The 24,056-nt window shown below is 49.1% G+C and overlaps 1 protein-coding gene and 3 non-coding genes across 4 annotated transcripts; all 4 read right to left on the bottom strand.

Annotated features, from left to right (window-relative positions):
* Window positions 1–2,278: 2,278 nt before the first annotated feature.
* Window positions 2,279–2,350, bottom strand: Trnam-cau (transfer RNA methionine (anticodon CAU)). The gene has a single exon. It is a non-coding gene; the product is annotated as a tRNA-Met (tRNA).
* Window positions 2,351–2,774: 424 nt separating this feature from the next.
* On the bottom strand, window positions 2,775–2,846 carry Trnam-cau (transfer RNA methionine (anticodon CAU)). The gene has a single exon. It is a non-coding gene; the product is annotated as a tRNA-Met (tRNA).
* Window positions 2,847–13,488: 10,642 nt separating this feature from the next.
* Window positions 13,489–20,281, bottom strand: LOC125943872 (uncharacterized). The gene is made up of 2 exons (XM_049663421.1): window positions 20,072–20,281; window positions 13,489–14,115 (listed from the first exon to the last, which is right to left on the bottom strand). Exons 1-2 carry the CDS (start codon window positions 20,279–20,281, stop codon window positions 13,489–13,491), a joined length of 837 nt encoding a protein of 278 aa, XP_049519378.1.
* On the bottom strand, window positions 14,561–14,632 carry Trnam-cau (transfer RNA methionine (anticodon CAU)). Its single transcript has one exon. It is a non-coding gene; the product is annotated as a tRNA-Met (tRNA).
* Window positions 20,282–24,056: the final 3,775 nt, after the last annotated feature.

Genomic DNA, 24,056 nt, shown 5'->3' with positions numbered 1-24,056 from the left:
CGTACGCTCGGTCTAATCGCGCATGACTTTCACCTTGATAGTGTGTATAAACGGATGTTTTCCCCGTCGATAAAAGACTACCGACATCTTCCAAATCATAATCGTTTACAAGTACATTTAAAAACTGCGCGCTTGTATCTTTACGTTGCTGTTTTTTTGCGCGATCTTGTGGTCTGCACAGACAATTAAAATCTCCCATCAAAATTACGTATCGCTCGCACTTCAGGTATTCTTCTAGCTGTTCAAAAAACGCTCTACGTGCACATTCATTGTTTGGAGCATACACACACACTATGCGCCACTTAAAGGCGGCAAAACAAAAATCAAGTGTAACAAATCGGCCAGCTCCACATATAGTCACTTGTTCCTCTACAATACCAACGCTGTTACGAATAAAGAGAGCGCAGCCTCCGGAAGTTCCAACCGCATGGCACACGCACACATTATACTGCGCTCTAAATGGCTGCACCATGCGATCCGTCTGTTCCTGGCCTTCCACCTTTGTTTCTTGCACTGCCACTATATCTAAATTATTTTCTTGGAAAAGCCGGCTTACTTGGTATTGGCGTCTCCTGCTTGCCAAACCACGAACGTTTAAAGTGCCTAGACGAAGGGGCTTCGTAAGGTTAAGTGCCATGGTTAAACCGAAAACAGGTGGACCGCATGGAAATTACCTCGATATTTAGCGCTGGTATTCGGTTGAATCGTTGCTTCGCTGGGCAACGTCGCGTCCAGCAAGCAGTTCGCGGGTCTACAGCGCTGTGGTTGAGCTGCTAGGTGCCTTGAAAACATGGTGGGTGCTTGGAAATCGTAACTGGGCGAATCGCTGGGTTATGCGTTGTCCCTCGTTACGAGGGCATAGTTCCCTCCATTTTGCGGTCAGGAGGGACGGTGGGCTTCGGTTTGAAGCTCGGTCGTCTGCTCGTTTGAGGGCCGGCCTTCATGACTGTTTTGGTGGGCGGTTCGTCACCGCTGCTTTCACTTGGCTTGACCACTTCGTTGCCTGCTTCGTCGCGCGGTCTCTTGGCAGAAGCCCCAGATTCAACTTCCATGACTTGCGCGTCCGCTTGCGCTTCCACAGCGAACACTGCTTCCACTACCTTGCCTTCGTCCTTCTCCTGCGTTTCCCAGGTCAAAGAGACTTCGCTTTTCAGGGGTGTGGTGTTGTCAGGAAAAACACCCTTCCACGCGTCGGTAGGGAAGGCCTCGTTTGCTTCCTTCGAATCTGTCTGATTTCGCATGTCACTAGCGGCTTCCTCGGCGTCGGCCTCATCCATTATGAGCTCAGTCTCCACGTCTTTACATGCTTTTCCTGTGATGCTTGCGTAGGCGGTCACGCATTCCGCGTCGGTGTGACCGAAGCGCCTACACTTCGAACATCGAGGCACTCGACAGTCACGTCGGATGTGACCGGTGGTGTTGCAACGGAGGCATAATGGTGCTCGGTTTGGCACAACAACCAGAGCGAGTTCATTTCCTACTCGCAACTGGTGAGGTAGGTCATCGATAGTGACGCCGGATTTGAGTTTCATGGAGACTTGGCGGGTTGTAGATGCTCTGTCCGTAATGCCGCGCACACGCCATTTTTCCTTCATGACTTCTGTAACCTTTCCATACGGTGCCAAGGCCGTACGCACTTCGTCATCGCTGACGCCATAAAGAAGCCAGTGCAACTTCAGTCGTAATCCTTGGTCGTTTGGGTTAAGCACAAGGCATCGGCGATTCTTGACTTGTATCTCTCCGGTAGACAACATTTTCTTTGTTGCTTCAGCGTTCTTGAAATTCACGGCCCAAACGTGGTTCATCCGGTACGCCCCCAAAGCGATAACGTCAGGGAGCGCACCAAGCTGTTCCATGGCATCCCGAAAGTCTTCTACGCGGTATGGCCGCATCCGCAAGTCCGCATGAAGAAAGATGGTATTCATCACAACCTGACCTGAGGGAAGTTGAGGCAGAATAACTTGGTAGTCCTGGTCGACTGAAGCAAAAGACCTGTTTCCGCGGCTTGAATGCGCCGCTGAATCCGCTCCTTCGGAGCCCATGGTACCCACGACCGCAAACAACGGTGGCCGGAAGTGGAATGACTCCTGCGCCACTCTGCTTTACTGTTAATGCGTGTAAATTAGCTCACATTTGTAATAAACGATTTAAGCTTCTTAAAGCGCGGAAAGGAGGCGTCGTGCATTAGAGCGATTCACGGCATACAATATTGCACGCGGCATGAAATAACGCGCTGATTAGATATTTCTGTAAAGTGTGAGAAAAATAAAAATATATGTAGCAGAGCGTGGTTTCGATCCACGGACCTCTGGGTTATGGGCCCAGCACGCTTCCACTGCGCCACTCTGCTTTACTGTTATAGCGTGTAAATTCGCTCAAATTTGTAATAAACGATTTAAGCTTCTTAAAGCGCGGAAAGGAGGCGTCGTGCATGAGAGCGATTCACGGCATACAATATTGCACGCGGCATGAAATAACGCGCTGATTAGATATTTCTGTAAAATGTGAGAAAAATAAAAATATATGTAGCAGAGCGTGGTTTCGATCCACGGACCTCTGGGTTATGGGCCCAGCACGCTTCCACTGCGCCACTCTGCGTTACTGCTAATGCGTGTAAATTCGCTCACATTTGTAATAAACGATTTAAGCTTCTTAAAGCGCGGAAAGGAGGCGTCGTGCATGAGAGCGATTCACGGCATACAATATTGCACGCGGCATGAAATAACGCGCTGATTAGATATTTCTGTAAAATGTGAGAAAAATAAAAATGTATGTAGCAGAGCGTGGTTTCGATCCACGGACCTCTGGGTTATGGGCCCAGCACGCTTCCACTGCGCCACTCTGCTTTTTTTTATTTATTGCCGGTCTTTGACAATGTACAATGCACACAGTATAGAAACAGACATCACAAAAAGAACACCTACAGAACATACTGAAAAACATGAAAGCCATCAGCCCAACATGGACTGGCGTTGTCAAACTAAAATTATTTTAAAGCTGTCAGAGGTTCTATCCTCGACAGCCAATCAGGTACAATATCTTGCATTTTCTTAATTTCAATGAAACGAGACATACTTTCTCGAAAATAAATACGAGCAGGCCTAGCATCTGGGTCGCAATGGTACCCTGCCATTCGTGCCCGCCATAAACAGTGGAGGCCATTGAGCATAATTAGGTCGTATGGAACCCCGTCCTCATTCTCAATCGGTAAGTACCTGATCCCATGCGGATTCAACAGAAACTCCTTCTTGATTGTCCGTTTTAGGACGTCCCAGAAGTACACCCCTTCCCAGCAATGCAAAAACACGTGATCTACAGTTTCAGGTTGCTTGCAAATCAAGCAGTGTGGGCCCCATGGTACAAGGAAGCCGCGTTCTTCCATGAACGTCTTCACTGACAGTGTTCCTGTGTGTAGCCTAAAAAAGAATGTTTTTGCCCCAGTAGGCACCTCCATTCTTTTCACCCGTTTAAGGACATCCTGTCCTGGTCCTCCACTGTATATCGCTCTGTACAATGGCACTGGAAAAATAATATCGCATACATCTTTATATAATGTCTTTCTTTTCACGGCAGATAAATAATCGAAAGAAAAACGCACAGAAAGAAAGCGCACACTGTCGACTACCTCTTTAAGATAGCCGCGAATCGTTCCTGGCATACTATTGGTACTAACAATGAGCGCCGGCAGCGCAGCTCTTAATCTGAGCTGTAATACCGTACGCAGAAAAGGATCACGCACATCTCGAAAAAACAAAAATCTATTGACAAGCTGTCGTACAAAAAGATGCGCCAAGCCCAGGCCACCTTCCTTCACCCGCCTGAACAGATTTGTTCGGCTACATCTTTCCCAGTTAGAGTCCCAGATAAAAACGGCGAACACTCTGTGCAATCTTTGCACATTTACACGTGAACAAAACAACGTCTGCATGACGTACCACAACTTTGTAATGAAAAACAAATTACATACAGTTGCCCTTGCGAAAATGGACAGGTTGATGCCTTTCCACCTGACTGCTTTTTCTTTTGTTTCTTTTATTTGGTTCGTCCAGTATTCCTCGCTCTGTTTGTAGCTATCCAAGGGAACACCGAGATACTTGGTAGGGGTTTTCACCCAGCTCACATTCGCAAAGTTGTCCGGGGCCGAGGACCACTCTCCGTGCCACAAACCGAGGGACTTACCCCAGTTCACTTTACTGCCCGTTACATCACAAAACTGTTTCACCACGCGTATTGTTTCCGTTACGCTTTCTCTGTTTGTACAACACACGGTGATATCATCTGCATATGCCAGGAGCTTGACTTCTGCGGCTGCCAAGCTATAACCGCGTATTTGATCGTTCTCAGTTATCGCCAAACACATCGTTTCAATGTAAACTGCAAACAAAAGAGGACTGAGGGGGCAGCCTTGACGCACAGAACGCATGACGTTAATGGGGGCCCCCAATGATTTATTCACAATTAAACGTGTTGTGCAGTTCTGATACGCCAATGCCACTCCCTCAGTGATGATGGCACCTACATTAACGTGATCCAGAATGGCAAACAAAATATCATGAGACACACAGTCAAAAGCTTTCTCTAGGTCAGGGGTTCTCAGGTACGTTCATCCCAGGGAACCCTGCTAAGCTCCATAAAGTGCCAAGGAACCCCCCCCCCCCCTCCCGATTTAACCGAATTATCGAGGGTATCAAGACAACAAACAAATGCTGCACTACGTCAACACGCTTTTATTTACTCAATGAATCGTCAAATCTTGTTTCTATTTAGCACAAGACCAGTGCGGAAGCTGAAATTCTCTTCATCGCATGACTGATTAGCGCTAGCAGCGGCGAAGGCCTCGCGACATCCTTCGCGGCGCGCGTTTTCATCTGAGACGCGCTTTGCACCAACGGGCGCACATCCCGATTATTTTTTCGCCACTCAGCTGCTCGCCAACAAATTGTCCGTCCATCGCGATGTAGCCGGTGCTTTTTATCTTCGACAGCTTTGCACTGAGTAAAAGCGAAACTACTGCTTGCCGCAACCGCTGTAGACGAAACCGCGGCCATAGAGAAGGAAATTTGAATTCCTTTCTCTATGCCGCGGCCGCTATCGACGCGATCATGGACGGCGACCTTGCGGTTCAGAAGGCAGGCGGCTGACAGACGCACCAAGTCAAAACGAAGCTACCTTTCGCTGCAAGAAGTGCGGACGAAACTGTGGTCGCTATCGACGCTGCCATGTGAGGCGACTACGCAGTTTTGAAGGCTAGTTTTTTTTAGGGACTTTAGTGAAGGCACGCAACCGACGCGCGCATCGAGTGAAAATGAAACTATTTGCCGCAACCGCTGCGGACGAAACTGCGGTGGTTATCGACGCGATCAGAGATAGCGACTACGCACTTACGGAGGCACGCGACTAGCCGCGAACGCGGTGTTACGCGTGGCGATAAACGCAAGAATAGAGGCTTTAAAGGCACAATTAGGCACGAAGCGCTTCGGCGTTGCTGTCAGTCACGTGCGGCGTACGATTGCCGCTGCGGACCACGGTGCAAGCTGAGGACCACGGCGATGCGGACTGCGCCGCTTCGTTTCGGTTGGACGCTACGCCGTTCTTGCTCTTCTGCGGCGCGCATTTGCGGTGCTCCGCGTGGTTTTTTTAATTTTTCCTCCAACGTATAGGTGAGTGCGCACGCTATCGGCACCTACCCTATCTACAAATAGGAGAAAGGCGCATGGTGGTAAGTTACGGCCTCCGAGATTCAAGTGCGAAAGCTTAGGCGCGATTGCCCGTTCTCAGAGGTTGGGTGGCTACAAGCTGCTTGCGTATTTATTGCGCAGTTCGCGCGTTGCTGTTACGCACTGTGATGTGCTTTTTGACACTCGGGCACCGTAATTCGGGCATGAGTAATGGAGGTTCTTTGGATCAAGCGCACATCATGTTCGCCGTTTCAGACACTTGTCGAGAGCGGGACCAGGGAAAATTTATCAGTGGCTCGCGGAACCCCGAGCAGGGGCCTGCGGAACCCGTAGGTTCAGCGGAACCCACTTTGAGAACCCATGCTCTAGGTCAAGCTGGAGCACTGCGACGCCATCGTAAGTGAGGTCACAGCACTCGAGCACGCACCGCATCGTGTGAATATTCGAAAAAATTGACGTCCCTTTGATCCCACACGTTTGGTGGTCTGCGACGATTTCTTTGATGACGCTTTGAAGTCTGGCTGCCAAAACCTTCATGAAAATCTTATAGTCGACATTGGTTAAAGATATCGGCATATAAGATGTCACGGGCCTAAGTTTCTCCGCTTTGTCACTTTTAGGTATCAAGATGGTATGCGCTTTACCAAAAGAAGGCGGCAAAGCTTTGTTCACATACGCGTCGTTAAACAGGCCTGTTAGCAGGGGCGAAAGTTCTTTCTTGAAGGCTTTATAAAAACAAGCGCTCAGACCGTCAGGTCCAGGTGATTTGCCATTGTTCAAATCATTTATTGCTTTTACGACTTCGTGTTCTCTTATAGTCCCTTCTAATCGGTCCTTCGTGTCGTCACTCAATCGCGGCATGCGACTGAGAAAGACCCTTTTGAACTCATCTACATTAGCTTCTTGATATGCAAACAGTGACTGGTAATACTCTAAAAACGCTCGGCCTATGCTCTTATTATCTTCGACGAGTGTGCCATTCCACGAGATCTTATCGACATGATTACGTCGACCATGAGCTTTTTCAAGTCCTAGTGCCCTTTTGGTGGGCGTCTCTCCCGCTACTAATGCGTTTGCTCTTGCTCGCACAATCGCACCTTGATAGCGTTCTTTGTCCAACTGTTCGATTTTTTCCTTGATGGTTCGCATATCTTGCTTATACGCCCCTGGCTCTTCGCACTCCAGCGCTATCAGCTAATTAAGTATCTTTCGTAAGTCTCGTTCTTTCATTTCCCTCTCAAACTTTAAGCAGCTCGACCTTTCTATTGCTTTCATTTTTACCTTTTCTTTGAACCATTCCCATTTCTCTGCTATGGTTTCAGTACTTTCATCGCATACTTCCATAACGGCCTCATGTATTGCCTCTACAAATGGTTCGTCTTTTAGTAGTAAGGCATTCATATTCCATAGTTCCCAGTTAAAAGATGATTCCTTCTTCTTCATACCGATGTGACACTTCACCAAGCAGTGATCTGAGAACGACACAGGTGCGACAGAATAACTGTGACACATTGGAATCATGTCTTGTGACATGTACAAGCGGTCTAACCGCGCATGACTACTGCCTTGAAATCGTGTATACATCACCTCCCGCTCCCCCTCCAGACAGTCACATACATCGTCTAGTTCACTATCACTAATCAACTTGGAAAGTATGTGACTGCTTTTATCTCGAATACCGGCATTATTGGATCGATCCCGAGCCCTCAAAACACAGTTGAAATCCCCCAACAAAATCATGCACTTATCACGGCTAATGTACTGAAAAAGATTCGAAAAAAATACAGCACGCTCTTCTACAACATTTGGCGCATATATGCACATAACTCTGAATTCGACTCCACCACAAACAAAGTCGCAAACGACCATTCTTCCCGTCTGACATGAAAATACACTTTCAACCACAAGGTCGGGTAACTTCTTAATAAACAGGACGCATCCCGCTGACGTCCCTACCGCGTGGCTCACCACCGCATAATATCTGGTCGTGAAACGCCTCACCATGCTCCCGGTCTCCTCCTCCCCGTCTACCTTGGTCTCCTGGACAGCTAGAACGTCTATGTCTTGGTCAGTGGCCAACCGTAAGACTTGACTCTGCCTACGCCTAGCCGCCAGCCCTCTAACGTTTAGAGTTCCAATACTGAGTGACGGATTAGGAGCCATGATGAACTAGAGAATGAGGTAGGCCCGGAGCATGGTGCTTACCCCTCACGACCAGCCGTCGGCTAGCCGTCTCCGGGACCGCCCGGTTTCTCGTCGTTGTTTGTCTGCTGGGCTTGGTCCCCAGGCTTTCTGTCGGACGGAACGTTCGGCTTTGGTTTGAAGCTCGAGCGCCTCCCAAGAGGTGATTTCGCCGGCGGCCCATCACTGGAGCTTGTCCTCGGCCTCATCACGGGGACGCTTGAAGGTGGCTCCGAGACTAGCAGCCCGGTCACCGTCGATAGCGGCCTCGCCCTGTTGCATCGCTCCATCGTCGTCGTCTCCTTCGTCTTCACTTGCGCCTTCTTTTGCATGGACAGCTTCCGCGTCGACCCGTGCCGGCGCAGTCACTTGCTCCGTAGTTCCCTTTCCCTTGACGTCAACGCCCTCCGGTACCGACCCAGCACCTGTCGCTGGGTACCCAAGGTCTCCGGCTTCCTTAGCAGCGTCTTCGGTCTCGACCACATCCATGACGAGTTCTGCTGCCTCTTGACTCGCGGCTGGGCCAGTCGCGGTAGCGTAGGTCTTGACGCATTCGCTGTCAGTGTGCCCGTAACGTCGGCACCGGGAGCCGCGTGGCACTTTACACTCCCGCCGCACGTGCCCAGTGCCTTGGCAGCGGAGGCACTGCATCGGCCGACCGGGTACCACCACCAAGGCCAACTCTCCGGCAACACGTATCTGGTGAGGGATATCTTCCACTTTCATGCCGCTCTTCAGCTTGAGAAGAACAGTCCTCGTGGTGGAACATTTGTCTGCGACACCTTGGACACGCCACTTCTCTCGACTCACCTCTTATACCTTGCCGAAGGCCGCGAATGCAGTCCGGCCGTCTTCCTCGGCCACACCGTGCAGCAGCCAGTGAAGTCTGAGCTTCACCTGCTGATCCTGAGGGTCGACGATCACACATCGCCGCCCCTTCACCTGAAGTTCTTTCAAGGCCAGCAGGCGCTTCGTTGCAGCTGCGTCACTGAGGGTCACCGCCCACACATTATTAACTTGGTAGGCCCCGAGGCACACAATTTCCGGCAGCAGGCTCGTAGGCGTTAGGGCATCCCTAAAATCTTCGACCTTGTAAGGCCTCGCTCGTACATCACCATGTAGAAACACGGTGTTATTCACTATTCGTTCTTTTGGCAGTTGAGGCAAAATAAACTGGTATTCCGTTTCTTCGTCGTTGCTGTACCTGGTTCCGCGGCCAAAAGTAGCCGCTGTCGCTGCCCTTGAAGAGGCCATGATCCCACGAACCGTCACGCTCGGTGGCCGGAAGCAGAATGACTGCGCCACTCTGCTTTACTGCTAATGCGTGTAAATTCGCTCACATTTGTAATAAACGATTTAAGCTTCTTAAAGCGCGGAAAGGAGGCGTCGTGCATGAGAGCGATTCACGGCATACAATATTGCACGCGGCATGAAATAACGCGCTGATTAGATATTTCTGTAAAGTGTGAGAAAAATAAAAATATATGTAGCAGAGCGTGGTTTCGATCCACGGACCTCTGGGTTATGGGCCCATCATGCTTCCACTGCGCCACTCTGCTTTTTTTTTCTTTATTGCCTGCTTGGCACAATACAGGGAAAACAATAATATAACATCATGTTAAAATGCTAACTTGTCTATTGTTAGCATATGTGGGCTAAAAACGCTTTAGGGCCAAGAGTTCGCCCAGAAAAACATACCAATCAGGTTTTTCATCCTGCTGCTTGTATACACTCGTAAATACGCAATGCTTTAGTTGAAGTTGTCTCTGGCTGACCTTGGGTTTACATCCTCATTGCGCACTGACATTCTGGTTTTCCATACACTGTGCATTACTAGAATCATTAACATATCATAGGGCACACTTTCGCTGTCGACCGGGAGAAATCGAATACCATAAGGTGTGAGCGGCAGTTCCTTTTTTAAAGTTCTTTGGAGAATGTCCCATAGAAAGACAGCATCACCACAATCGAGAAACATGTGCTCGATCGTTTGGGGCCTTTTGCATATTATACAATTTACCGACCACGGCACGAATATGCCTTTTTCTTGCAACCACGGTTTTGTAGAAAGTGTGCCGCTATGTAGCATGAAAAAAAAAGTTTTGATCGACGACCGGATGGCCATTCTTTTAACCCTTTTTAAGACATTGCTGCCAGGTCCTGGCTTGTACAACGTTCGATACAAAGGCACGGGCATCATCACATCGATTAGGTCTTTGTACAGACGTTTTCTTTTAACATCGCTCAGATATTCCATTGAAAATCTGACTTTTAACAATTGGAAGGCGGCAACAATTTCGTGCATGTATCCACGAATGCTGGGTTGCATAATGGCACGTGACGACACAATAACATCTGGCAAAGCGTTTGCTAGTCTTACTTGCAAAACGGTCCTCAAAAATATGTTCGTTTGATCGCGAAAAAAAATGAACCTAGAGACAATTTGTCTCACAAACAAATGAATCAAGCCCAGTCCTCCGGACCGCACTGGAAGAAACAGGTTGGTGCGGCTTACCCTTTCCCATGGTGAATTCCACACAAAGACTGCTAACACTCAATGCAGTCGTTGAATACCTAAACGGGACATGTGTAGTGCTTGCAAGACATACCATACCCGAGCAATAATGAAAATGTTGCACACTGTGGCTCGGGAAAAAATCGATAAATCCCGTCCACCCCATTTTCTTTTGTTTTTTCGCGAGCTTTGTCTGTCTCCTCTTTCCAGTATTCTTGTGTGTCCTTGTAATGTTGGAGTGGTACGCCTAGGTATTTGCTTGGAGTAGTTGCCCATTGGATGTTGGCGTACGTGACCGGTGTGCTATCCCAGTCGCCGTGCCAAAACCCCTGACATTTATCCCAGTTTATTCTACTCCCGGTATACTGACAGAAAACCGTGGCATCTCTTATAACTTTTGTTACACTTTCTCTATCAGTACAGAAGACAGCTATATCATCGGCGTAAGACAATACTTTGACCTCGCATGCCATGAGGCGAAATCCTTTTATGTGCTCATTTTTAATAATCTTTAAACAAAAGGGCTCTAAGTAAATGCAAAAAAGTAGTGACGACAAAGGGCACCCTTGTTTCACTGAAGAGACGATCTGAATGCTTTCGCTTACTTGTTTATTTACTATAACTGAAGCAGTGCATTCGGTGTACGACATTTTAACACCTTCCAGTATTATTTTTCCCACATTAACATATTTTAAAATAGAAAACAATATTTCATGTGTGACAAGGTCAAAAGCCTTTTCCAGATCTATTTGCAGCATGGCAACGTGGTTGGCGAATACATCACAACACTCTAAAATATTTCTTGCTACATGAATGTTCGTCGTTATGCTTCTACCTTTAATTCCACATGTCTGGTGTGGTCCGACTATATCTTTAATAAAGCCCTGTAATCTTCTTGCCAATACCTTCATAAATACCTTGTAATCTACGTTAGCGAGGGTAATTGGGCGGTAAGAACCAACCAAGAGTTGCTTAAGCCGGTCGTCTGTTTTTGGAATCAGAATGATATGTGACTGCCGGAAAGAAAGCGGAAGTTTTCCGACGTCATATGCCTCTCGTATCACTGCATGCAGTACTTCAGCCATGCTACTTTTGAATTTCTTGTAAAAAGGTGAACCCAGTCCATCGGGACCGGGAGACTTTCCGGGGCTTAGATCATCGATTGCCTTTTCGATTTCCTTTATTGTAATTGATGCTTCTAGAAATGATGTTGCGTCCTCATCCAGTTGTGGCATTAGCGGTAGAAAAGCATTTTCAAAACCCTCATTAATTTCTTTCTTTTGGCCAAACAAATTCCGAAAGTGTTCTACAAAAGCATTTTCTATTTCACTTTTCTTATCTGTTGCTACGCCTCGGTACTTTATTTCTGTGATTTCGTTTTTTGTCGCGTATCTTTTTTCGTCGCTAAGGGCGCGTTTGGTGGGTGTTTCGCCCATCCACAAACGCTCCGTACGGGCCCGTATTACTGCACCTCTATAATTTTCGATGTCGATAAGCTCAAGCTGTCGCTTGGTATCTCGAATTTCTTTGCTGCGCAGGCCGGGGTCAACGCTTTCTTGGCTTATCAAGAAGTCCAATTGGGCTTGCAGTTCTTTTTCTTGTTTTAGTTTGACGTGCTTAAGTTCAGAAGCTCGTTCTATTGCTTTAATCTTTATCTTTTCTTTGAAAAGCTCCCATCTACCAATAATACACTGGTGCTCTTCTTCTAGTAACTCATTCAGGTTTTCCTTCACGTAGTCCACGAAAGGTTTATCATCCAATAGATTGTCATTAAGTTTCCAGAGCTGCCAATTAAATCTACTTTTTCTTTTTTCTGCACCAAGCGAGAAAGACACTAAACTGTGGTCACTGAAAGAAACATGATTCACCGTGTAATTGATGCACAAGGGCACAAGAGCAGTCGATATGTAAGCTCTATCGAGTCTCGCGTGGCTATTTCCTTGAAAATGTGTGAACTGTGGAATGTTATTATCTGAAAACAAAGAAGCTACGTCATCTAATTTGTGTTCTTGTACTATGGCGCTTAATAATATTGCACTTTTATCTCGGATGGGTTGTTTATTTGCTCTATCTTCTGGTGCGCAAACACAATTGAAATCGCCAAGTAATACCACTAGTTTATCGCAAAGCAGGTACTTTTCCATTTCCTCAAAAAACGATCTCCGGTCACGTTCCCTGTTTGGTGCATACGTGTTAATCACCCTCCAATTTTTTCCGGCAAAGGTAAAATCACAAACAATGTATCGGCCACTTTGACAAACACTTAGTGAATCTTCAACGATCCCGATAGAATTTCGAAGAAAAAGAGCACAACCTGCCGACAAGCCCACTGCATGGCTTATGCATACATTGTATCGATTTCGGAAGGGTAACACCATGCGATCGCTCTGTTCTTGCGTTTCTATCTTTGTCTCCTGAACTGCTATGACGTCCAGTTCATTTTCTAACATCAGGCGGCTAAGCTGGTACTGACGTCTCCGAGACGCCAGACCTCTCACATTTATTGTCGCTATGCGTAGTTCTGTTCCTGATTTTAACGCCATATTTAATAAGGTGCAGGTTGATCGCATGGGATTACCCGTTTACAATGTGAAGCAGTAAGCATTGTGGAAGACTTACAGCAGACCTTGCAGTCACTCCTCTTATGTGGTGCAATGTACGCCACGGGCCTCTTCAATCCGCAAGGCTTCACAACACTTGCACTCAGTCCGACCATAGTCCCCGAAAACTCCCCCGAAGACCAGCCACACAGTCCCATGCGGAGACTCAGCGTCAAGGCGGCGGTTTGTCCGCCGACCGTCGCTCGGCCGAAATATTCGGCCGTGGTTTCATTGAGGTCCGCCTTGTGGTCATTTCCTTGAACGGTGGTTCTGTCCCTTCACCTCTTTTGTCCGCCTTTTCCTCGACGCTTTCCTCTAATGGCCGCTTGATGGGCTGTCCACTGGCGCTTTCGACGACTTCCATACAAGTCTCTTGGTTTTCCGCCACCTTTGTATCCTCGCTGGTAGGCTGACAGGTGTCTTTCGATGTGGCAGCTTTTACGACTGCCGGACCTTGGTATTCAAGCTCGCCCGCTGGTGGTTCACGCCTTTCCTCCAGCTTAGATTTGCTGGCTCACAATGTTACCATTTTTCCGGTTGCGGCGTCACCTGAAGGCTTGGCAGCTTCCTCGGCGTCGGTTTCGTCCATGAGGAGCTCGGATGGTTCCTCAGCACTCGAAGGCCCTGTGACGCTGGCGTATGTCTTAGGGCATTGTCCTTCTTCATGTCCGAATCTTCGGCATGCGCTGCATTTTGGAACTCTGCAGTCACGGCTGATGTGCCCCGTCGTATGACAGCGAAGGCACATTGGTGCACGACCCGATACGACAACCAAAGCTTGTTCGCCTGCGACGTTCACCTGGTGTGGTAGGTCTTCAAGCTTGACGCCGGCTTTGAGTCGCAGGGACACCAACCGGGTGGTGGACCCCTTGTCAGCAATTCCGTGAACACGCCACCGTTCTCTGCTGATTTCCGTCACTTTTCCATAAGGCAGGAAAGCCACGCGCACGTCGTCGTCTGGAATGTTGTGTAGTAGCCAGTGAACTTTCATTCTTACATCTTGATTTCCAGGATCAATGACGACGCAGCGTCGGCCTTTGACCTTCAGTTCACTTGCAGCGAGTATCTTCTTGACGGCTTCAGCACTCTTGAAAGTTACGGCCCACACATGGCTCATTCGATACGCCCCTAAGGCGATAACCTCAGGGAGCAGCGTTAACCCAGCCAGCGCGTCGCGAAAGTCCTCTACTCGGTAAGGTCGCGCTTGAACGTCCCCGTGAAGAAAAACTGTATTAATAACAAAACGACCTGTTGGCAAATTCGGCAAAATCATCTCGTAGTCTCCTTCCTGTGAAAAATTCCTGTTTCCGCGGCTGGAAGTAGCCGCTGTAGCCGCTCCTGCGGAGCCCGTCATAGCACGTCCGTTCGCTTCGACGGCCGGAAGTGGAATCCATGCGCCACTCTGCTTTACTGTTACGGCTGCACATAAATTTGCTTACATTTGTAATAAACGATTTAAGCTTCTTACAGCGCGGAAAGGAGGCGTCTTGCATGAGAGCGATTCACGGCATACAATATTGCACGCGGCATGAAATAACGCGCTGATTAGATATTTCTGTAAAGTGTGAGAAAAATAAAAATATATGTAGCAGAGCGTGGTTTCGATCCACGGACCTCTGGGTTATGGGCCCAGCACGCTTCCACTGCGCCACTCTGCTTTACTGTTAATGCGTGTAAATTCGCTCAAATTTGTAATAAACGATTTAAGCTTCTTAAAGCGCGGAAAGGAGGCGTCGCGCATGAGAGCGATTCACGGCATACAATATTGCACGCGGACATGAAATAACGCGCTGATTAGATATTTCTGTAAAGTGTGAGAAAAATAAAAATATATGTAGCAGAGCGTGGTTTCGATCCACGGACCTCTGGGTTATGGGCCCAGCACACTTCCACTGCGCCACTCTGCTTTACTGTTAATGCGTGTAAATTCGCTCACATTTGTAATAAACGATTTAAGCTTCTTAAAGCGCGGAAAGGAGGCGTCGTGCATGAGAGCGATTCACGGCATACAATATTGCACGCGGACATGAAATAACGCGCTGATTAGGTATTTCTGTAAAGTGTGAGAAAAATAAAAATATATGTACCAGAGCGTGGTTTCGATCCACGGACCTCTGTGTTATGGGCCCAGCACGCTTCCACTGCGCCACTCTGCTTTACTGTTAATGCGTGTAAATTCGCTCACATTGGTAATAAACGATTTAAGCTTCTTAAAGCGCGGAAAGAAGGCGTCGTGCATGAGAGCGATTCATGGCATACAATATTGCACGCGGATATGAAATAACGCGCTGATTAGATATTTCTGTAAAGTGTGAGAAAAATAAAAATATATCTAGCAGAGCGTGGTTTTGATCCACGGACCTCTGGGTTATGGGCCCATCATGCTTCTACTGCACCACTCTTTTTTTTTCTTTATTGCCGTCTTCGACACACAAAATCAAGGTTTACAATATGATAAAACGTGCCAACCACACTTTGGCTAGCACAGTACTAAAATCTTTTCATTGACACCAGTTCATCGAGTACAGACATCCATTGTGGTGGATCAGGCAGTACTTTGTACGCGTCTCTCACGTAAACAACACTCTCAATGAAGTGTTCTCGCACCGGTATCACAACGATGTCTGCATGTTCAAATTGCATGCGAGTTTTCCACATCGCGTGGAGGCCCAGGACCATAATGAGGTCATACGGTACTTCCTCTGAGGAATCTACTGGCAAGAAGCGTATTCCATACGGGTCCAGAGGTAACTGTTTCTTCAGCGTTCTCTGCAGGACGTCCCAGTGAAAGATCGGGTCCCAGCAATCTAGGAAAACATGTTCTATTGTTTCAGGTTTTTTACATAAAAAGCAGTCAGTTGTCCAGGGGATGAAAATACCCTTGCTCTGAAGCCAGGTCTTAACGGGAAGTGTGTTTGTATGTAATTTGAAAAAGAAAGACTTAGTCGATGGCCGTACTGGCATTTTCTTGACTCTCTTTAAAACGTCCTGTCCGGGGCCTCCACGGTGTGGCGAACGGTACAAAGGTACAGGTAGCATCGTGTCCACGAGATCTCTGTACAATTTGTTTTTTGTAACAGTGGACAGATACTGCTGCGAAAAACGCACATTCAACATCCTATACGCCAGCACCACTTCACGCAGGTACCCAGTCACGGTTCCCGGCATGTTCTGAGCCGACGAAACAACAAATCCCGGGAGAAGTCTACTCAGCCGTACTTGAATTAGCGTTCGAAGAAAGAGATCATTTTGATCCCGCAGAAACACAAAGCGTGACACAATTTGTCGCAAAAACAAGTGAACCAGACCAAGCCCGCCTTTCTTGACCGGGAAAAACAAATTTGTTCGACTCGTCCTCTCCCAGGTAGAGGCCCAAATGAAAGTGGCGAAAATGCGGTGAATTTTTTGTACGCTTACCCGCGCAGCACACAACACATTCATAACATACCATATCTTGGAAACTAAAAAAAGGTTGCAAACGGTGGCTCTAGAAAACATTGACAATTGCTTGCCTCTCCAACCGTCAGCCTTTTCCTTTGCTCTCGAAACTTGGTCGAGCCAGTACGGTTCGGGCTCACGGTAGTTTCCGAGAGGTACCCCCAGGTACTGTGTAGGTAACCTTGACCAATTCAATCGAGAAAAGGTCCCCGGCGTGTCTTCCCAACTCCCATGCCAGAAGCCATAACTTTTATCCCAGTTTATCTGGGCTCCAGTTGAATCGCAAAACTTTTCGACTATAGCAGTTGCCTCTTTAATGCTCGCTTTATCTTTGCAGAAAATAGCGATGTCGTCTGCATACGCCAATATTTTAACACGTGCCGCCTGTAGTCGATAGCCTGCTATGCGTTCGTTGTTTTTAATGGCCAAACAGAGTGGCTCGAGATAAGCAGCAAAAAGAAGGGGCGAAAGCGGGCATCCTTGACGCACCGACGAGAGCACACGAAAGCTATCGGTGAGCTCCCCATTAACAATAATTCGCGTTGAGCAGTCTTTGTAAGCCACCGTGACACCTTCCGTTATCACACTGCCAACATTTGTATGTTCAAGTATGCCTAGCAGAGCCTTGTGCGAGACGAGGTCGAAGGCTTTTGCCAAATCGATCTGCATCATCGCGACGTAATCGCCAATCGCATCGCAACACTCTAGCACACTTCGAGCCACGTGTACATTTGTGGTAATACTGCGGCCTTTAATGCCACAAGTCTGGTGCGGCCCTACCAATGTTTTGATGACACTTTGCAGTCGTTTTGCTAATACTTTCGTGAATATTTTATAGTCAACGTTGGCTAGAGTTATCGGGCGATATGAGCCAGGCAACAAGCGTTTCTTTTCATCATCACTCTTCGGGATTAGTACGATATGCGATGTTGTGAAAGACAAGGACAATCTTTTTCGGTCGTACGCTTCGCTAATCACTAGTTGGAGGACATTAACCAGCGCAGACTTAAAAGTTTTATAGAAAGTAGCCCCTAAGCCATCAGGCCCAGGTGCTTTACCGGGGGCCAACTCGTCTATTGCGCACTCTATCTCACTCAGGGTAATGGGATGTTCTAGCCGTGCCTTAACTTCTTCATCGAGCTTTGGCATCAGTGAAAGGAATTCCGTCTGGTAGCCATCTTTAGGTTCGCGTGGTTGACCTAAGTAGGCTTTGAAGTGATCGACGATCCCTTGTTTGATGTCGTTTTTGTCGGACGTGATGTCATTGCCTTTAGCTAGCTGGCGGATTTCCTTCCGACATGCGTACCTTTTCTCGTCTGAGAGAGCTCGTTTTGTTGGCGCTTCTCCCGCCCACAGCTTCTCAGACCTTGATCGCACAACGGCGGCTTTGTATTTCTCAGAGTCTATCCTTTCGAGTTCGGCTTTCACTTCCTTAATTTCCTTAGTATACACACCAGGCTGGACACTTTCCATGCTGATGAAAAATTGCAGTTGGTGGCGAAGGTTTGTTTCTGCCTGTTTCAGGTTATGCCGAAGTACACTGCTTCTTTCAATAGCCATAGTTTTAACTTTCTGTTTAAATTCTTCCCATTTAATGGCGAAGCTTTCTAGTTGGACTGAACTCAGGCTTTCTAGTTCCTTCGCAACAGCATCAACGAAACCATCGTCACCCAACAACTGCACGTTCAATTTCCAGAGGTCCCAATTAAAGGTGTGTTTGATCTGTCTTTTCCCAAAGGTGGCACTTACTAAGCAGTGATCGCTATAAGCAATGGGTTGCACATCATATTCACTACACAAAGGCACCAATTCGGCTGACACATATAATCTATCTAGCCGAGCGTGGCTATCACGCTGGAAGTGGGTAAACTGCGGGTGAGTACCGCTGGCGAAGACACTGCCGACATCTTCCAAGTCATAATCGTGCACCACCGCATTTAGCAATTCAGCACTCTTGTCGCGAACGTGTGAACATTTTGCGCGATCGTCAGCAGTGCACACACAGTTAAAATCGCCCAGCAGTATTACCACCTTCTGACAGTTTACGTACGTTTCAAGACGCTCAAAGAAGGATCGCCGGTCTGTTTCGATATTCGGTGCGTAGACACAAATGACACGGAAATCCTTATCGCAAAAACAAAAATCAGCCACTGAAAGGCGCCCAGTTTCACACGAAAACACTGACTGCACACAAATGCCAAAGTTTCTTCGAATGAATATAGCGCAACCACCTGATCCACCAACAGCGTGAGAAACACACACATCAAAGTGAGTACGAAAATTGGCCACCATTCTGTCGGTTAGCTCTTGGCTCTCTATTTTGGTCTCTTGGATTCCCACAAGATGCAAGTCATTATCTAAGAGTAGACGACTTAGCTGACATTGTCGCCTTCTTGCGCTGAGCCCTCGTACATTTAAAGTGGCTACACGTAGCGTTCCTTCAATATTGGCCGCCATGACTAAACGGCAGAAGAGTGCCCATCAGTTACCCAAGGACGCGTGTTCATAATGATGCGCCGATAACCGCGTCGAGAGCCACAAAAGCAAACACAACTCGACCTCTCTAAGAAACACTCAAATGCAACTTGAGCCCCCGTTCCTGACACGTATCTAAAAAGGATAGTGCTCAGGATGACGGCCATTGCACTCACCAACCCCCCTACCCGCCTAAGCTGTAGACAGTGCAAAATTACGGAGGCGGTTTACCCGCCTGCCGTGGATCGTCCGTAATGTTCGGCCGCAGCTTCAGGGTTGGTCGCCTCATACCTGGCGTTTTCGGCGGTGGCTCGTCTCCGCCATTGCTGTCTTGTAGCGTAGCCAGGCTATTGGCCTGGTCGTGTGGTCGTTTCCCCGCCTGCAAGTTAGCGAGCCCGGTATGGGTGTCCATGCCCTCAGGATCAGGGGGGGGTGGAGGTCGCTCCCGGTTCAGGTAGGCTCTTTACCTCAGCGTTCGTCACAGCTACACTGTCCTCTGCCTTCTCTTGATGAGTGGCGACGGCCTCATCGACGTGTTGCCCCTGTTTCTCGAGTCGTGCCTCCGTCTTTGCCGCCTCGCCAGCTGCTTCCTTAGCCGTGGACGATGTGTCTTCCATGTCCGCCTCATCCATGAGTAGGGCGGAGTTGTCGTCGTTGCTCACGGGTCCGGTCACGCTAGCGTACGTCCGCTCGCACTGACTCTCTTCGTGACCGAAGCGTCGGCACGCACCACACCGCGGTATGCGGCAGTCGCGACGAATATGGCCCGTTCCGCGGCAGCGCAGGCAGAGTGGGGCCCTGCCCGGCACAACCACGAGAGCCAGCTCGCCGGAGACGCTCACCTGATGTGGAAGGTCGACCAGCGTTACGCCCGGCTTCAACTTCAGCGTAACCAGTCTTGTAGTCGAGTTCTTATCCGCCACGCCATGAACACGCCACCGCTCGCGGGCGACGTCCGTGACCTTTCCGAACGGCGCAAAGGCAAGACGCACGTCCTCGTCGGGAACGGTGTGCAGCAGCCAATGCACTTTCAAGCGCACATCCTGGTTGGCGGAGTCAATGACGAGGCATCGGCCCTTTTTGACCTGCAGCTCACCAACGCTGACGATCTTCTTCACCGCTTCGTCGTCCCTGAAGGTCACGGCCCAAACATGGCTCATACGGTAGGCCCCGAGGGCCACCACTTCCGGCAGGAGCGATAACGGGGCAAGCGCATCGCGGAAATCTTCCACCCGGTATGGGCGGGCCCTGATATCACAATGTAAAAAAACGGTGTTCACAACAAAACGCCCTGTTGGCAAACTCGGCAAAACAACTTGATATCCGTCAGCAGCAAAATTCCTGTTACCGCGGCCGCTCTGGGCCGCTGAAGCCGCTCCTACGGAGCCCGTCATCATACGTCCGTCACGCTCGGTGGCCGGAAGCAGAATCGACCTACTGCGCCACTCTGCTTTACTGTTAATGCGTGTAAATTCGCTCACGTTTGTAATAAACGATTTAAGCTTCTTAATGCGCGGAAAGGAGGCGTCGTTCATGAGAGCGATTCACGGCATACAATATTGCACGCGGCATGAAATAACGCGCTGATTAGATATTTCTGTAAAATGTGAGAAAAATAAAAATATTGTGGGCATTTCTCAGTCGCTTCTTCGTTGGCTGCACATGTTCATCATCATATCGGTTTCTTCGTCTTCACCGCTTGTGGGGACTCATCTTGAGACTGATCTGTGCCTTGAGTGTGATCGGTTCGCCACGTCTTCGCGGCGCATTAAATGTCGTGTTAACGCTACGTAGCAGGTGGTGGAGGTTGCTCCTCGGTCCCCCGTCCTCTGCTCGCCCGCTCTACCTCCTGGAGCTTCGCTCAGGTGGCCGTTTGTGCCAGCTGTCCGCCAACATGCCGCAGGACGAGCACTCTGGCACTTCTACATCTACAATCTCGGCTCCACCTGCCGCAGCCTCTCCATCTTGGATCGTCAGTGGGCCCCAGCGCGACCCCCATCTGTTTGCTGGCTTTCGTGGTGAAGATGTGGAGGATTGGCTTGACAACTACGACCGGGTGAGTTCTGCTGACCACTGGGACGAGGTGACGAAGCTACGCCATGTCTCCTTCTATCTCACTGGCGTAGCGAAGACTTGGTTTTTCAACCACGAGATCGACCTCACCGACTGGAGTAGTTTGAAACAGCAGCTCCGACAAGTTTTTGGTACTCCGGCCGTTCGTTCCGCCATCGCGAAGAAGGCACTCGACACTCGCAAACAACAACTCGGCGATTCTTATACCTCGTATATAGAGGATGTCCTCGCTCTCTGTCGGCGCGTCAACGCTTCCATGGCCGAATCAGAGTACGCCACATACTCAAAGGCATTGGGCCTCTCGCCTTCAATGCGTTGGCCATCAAGGACCCGGCTACCGTCGCTGACATTGTAGCTACGTGCCAGCGCCTCGACGAACTCGAATCTCTCCGATTGCCACCCCCGGACACCCCTGACAACAACCCTACCGCAGATCCCTCGTTGCGCGCAATGGTCCGCGCAATCATACGAGAAGAGCTGCAGTCTCTTGGCTTCTCGGCAGGTCCCATTCCTGCCCACGCCCCAAATACCACTTTGCGTGACGTTGTCAAGGAGGAGTTGGCGTCTATGGCGGGTACTGCGTACACGGACCCTCTAGTCCCTAGGCCGCCACCAACGTACGCGCAGGTAGCCGCAGTTACCCCAGCCCTCGTGCCATCGATGCCTCCTAAACCAACGCAGACGCACTTGGCTTCGATGTCTACCAGTACACCTCAGCAACCTTACTTTCCACCATGGCGTCCAAACCGACCTATATGTTACTACTGTGGATATCGTGGCCACATTGCACGTTTCTGTCACAAGCGGCAGCGAGACGAGCGTCGCGGATTTGACACCTACGAACGGGACGACTTTTCTGCTGGGGCCTCTTTCCAACGCCGTCCTTATGCTCCGCGTTCCGACCGCTCTCCATCGCCACCTGCAACCTCCGCGACGGCTCCTAGCTACCGTCCGGCCAGACGCCGCTCGCCGTCACCCCTTCGTCGCTCTACGTCGCCACTTCGACCAGCTTCTCCATTCACCGATCGTCGCCCGGAAAACTAAATTATGCAGATTTTGGAGAAAAAGCTGCATTGCTCGACAGCACAGAAATTCCTCCAGCGCGTCCGCATAATATGCTATCTGTTTTCATTGAAGGAGTGCACGTGGAAGCTTTAATATACACTGGTGCTAGTTTGTCAATTATTCACCGTGATTTGTGTTCGCGCCTCAGGAAAGTCACCACTCCTTATGATGGACCTACGCTACTCGCCGCTCAAGGGAACGCCATTCGACCTGCCGCCATGTGCTGCACAGTTCGTGTCTACATTGATGGAATTCTGCATTATATACAATTCGCAGTGCTAAGTTCGTGTACCCAGCAGCTGATATTAGGATGGGATTTTCTTTCTACGGCGTCCGCTTCCATCTGCTGTCGGAAACGTGTTCTCCACATGACCGACACCGCCCATTCACTTCATACAGATGACTCACCGCTTCGCTTGCTTGCTGCAGAAGACACCGAGCTACTTCCTTGCCGTCAGAGAATTGTTGCAATCGCGTCGGATGTCATTGAACATGGTGACGTGTTCGTACAACCATCTGCGAACTGTCTCATAAGAGGATAGTCTTTGCGTCAGTGCTGGTCCGGTTTGAGAATGGCTCCGCATTCGTCTGCGCTACCAACCCGACATCCGAAAAACTTCTGATCCCTAAGGGCACTACGTTGGCTTGCGTCACTAAATCCGAGCCTCTCTCTGTTGTTTCTGTTGAAGCGGCTTCCTCTGAAGCTCCTTCTGGTGGGCGTTCCGCATCTTTCTCTGCCCTTGAAGCTGCCATCAGTTCCGACCTGACCCCTTCACAGTCACAACAGTTGCTTGCTTTGCTGAAAAAGTATGAAGCTTCGTTTTGACGCGCATGCCTCTTCATTGGGACAGACTTCCGTCATCACGCATCGGATAGAGACAGATGGCGGGTCCATTGTTCGCCGTCGACCACATAGAGTCTCTCTTGCCGAGCGGAAAGTCATTGAAGAAAACGTCGACGACATGCTGCAACGGAAGATAATACGCCCCTCCGCTAGTCCTTGGTCATCCCCAGTCGTTCTAGTTCGGAAAAAAGAGGGCTCTGTGCGGTTTTGCGTCGATTACCGGGCACTCAATAAGATCACGCGTAAGGATGTATACCCTATGCCTCGCATAGACGATGCCTTGGATTCACTGCAGAATGCCGAGTACTTCTCGAGTCTTGATTTGCGTTCGGGCTACTGGCAAATACCTATGCATGAGGACGATAAAGAAAAAACAGCGTTTTCAACACCAGATGGGCTATACGAGTTCAATGTAATGCCATTCGGACTCTGCAATGCACCCGCAACATTCGAGCGCATGATTGACAACGTTCTGCGTGGCCTAAAGTGGAAGACTTGCTTGTGTTATCTCGACGATATTGTCGTTTTCTCTTCCACCTTCTCTCAACACCTGCAACGCCTGGCCGAAGTTCTCACGTGCCTTGCCAACGCTGGCCTACAGATGAACACGAAAAAGTGCCGTTTTGCCAGCAAGACAATTAAGGTCTTGGGTCACATTGTGAGCAAGGACGGCATTCGTCCAGATCCCGATAAGGTTTCAGCGGTTCTTCACTTCCCTCGCCCCGACAGGGCCAAAGAGTTGCGCAGTTTCCTCGGCCTCGCTTCTTATTTTCGCCGCTTTATACGTGACTTCGCCTCAATAGCTGCACCGTTGCACAAATTACTCGGTTCTGGCGTTGCCTCTGAGTGGTCTCCCGAATGCGAAACAGCGTTTACCCATCTGAATAACGCCCTCACATCTGAACCAGTACTTCGCCATTTCGATGAAACCGCACCCACACTCCTGCATACGGACGCTAGCGGTCATGGCATCGGTGGTATTCTCCTACAGCGAGATGTCTTCACGTGAGAGGGTCGTCGCTTACGCAAGCCGCGTACTGACGAACACCGAGAAGAATTATACCATCACTGAGCAGGAGTGCCTAGCTGTCGTTTGGTCGGTACAGAAATTTCGACCGTATCTTCACGGCCGCCATTTTACCATCATTACGGACCACCATGCCTTATGTTGGCTTTCCACGCTCAAG

This window comes from Dermacentor silvarum, chromosome 1 (assembly GCF_013339745.2).
Source record: "Dermacentor silvarum isolate Dsil-2018 chromosome 1, BIME_Dsil_1.4, whole genome shotgun sequence".
Classification (NCBI taxonomy): Eukaryota; Metazoa; Arthropoda; class Arachnida; order Ixodida; family Ixodidae; genus Dermacentor; species Dermacentor silvarum.
The sequence above is the reverse complement of the archived record's forward strand: the minus strand, read 5'-3'. Positions and strand labels throughout refer to the sequence as shown.

Excerpts from the sequence above, each read along its gene's own strand:
- LOC125943872 (XM_049663421.1), bottom strand. The coding sequence starts at position 20,281 with ATGACGGGCTCCGTAGGAGCGGCTTCAGCGGCCCAGAGCGGCCGCGGT. Across the intron at positions 14,116-20,071 it reads CGTTATCGCTCCTGCCGGAA|GTTATCGCCTTAGGGGCGTA; the intron begins GTGGTGGCCCTC and ends CTGCTCCCTGAG.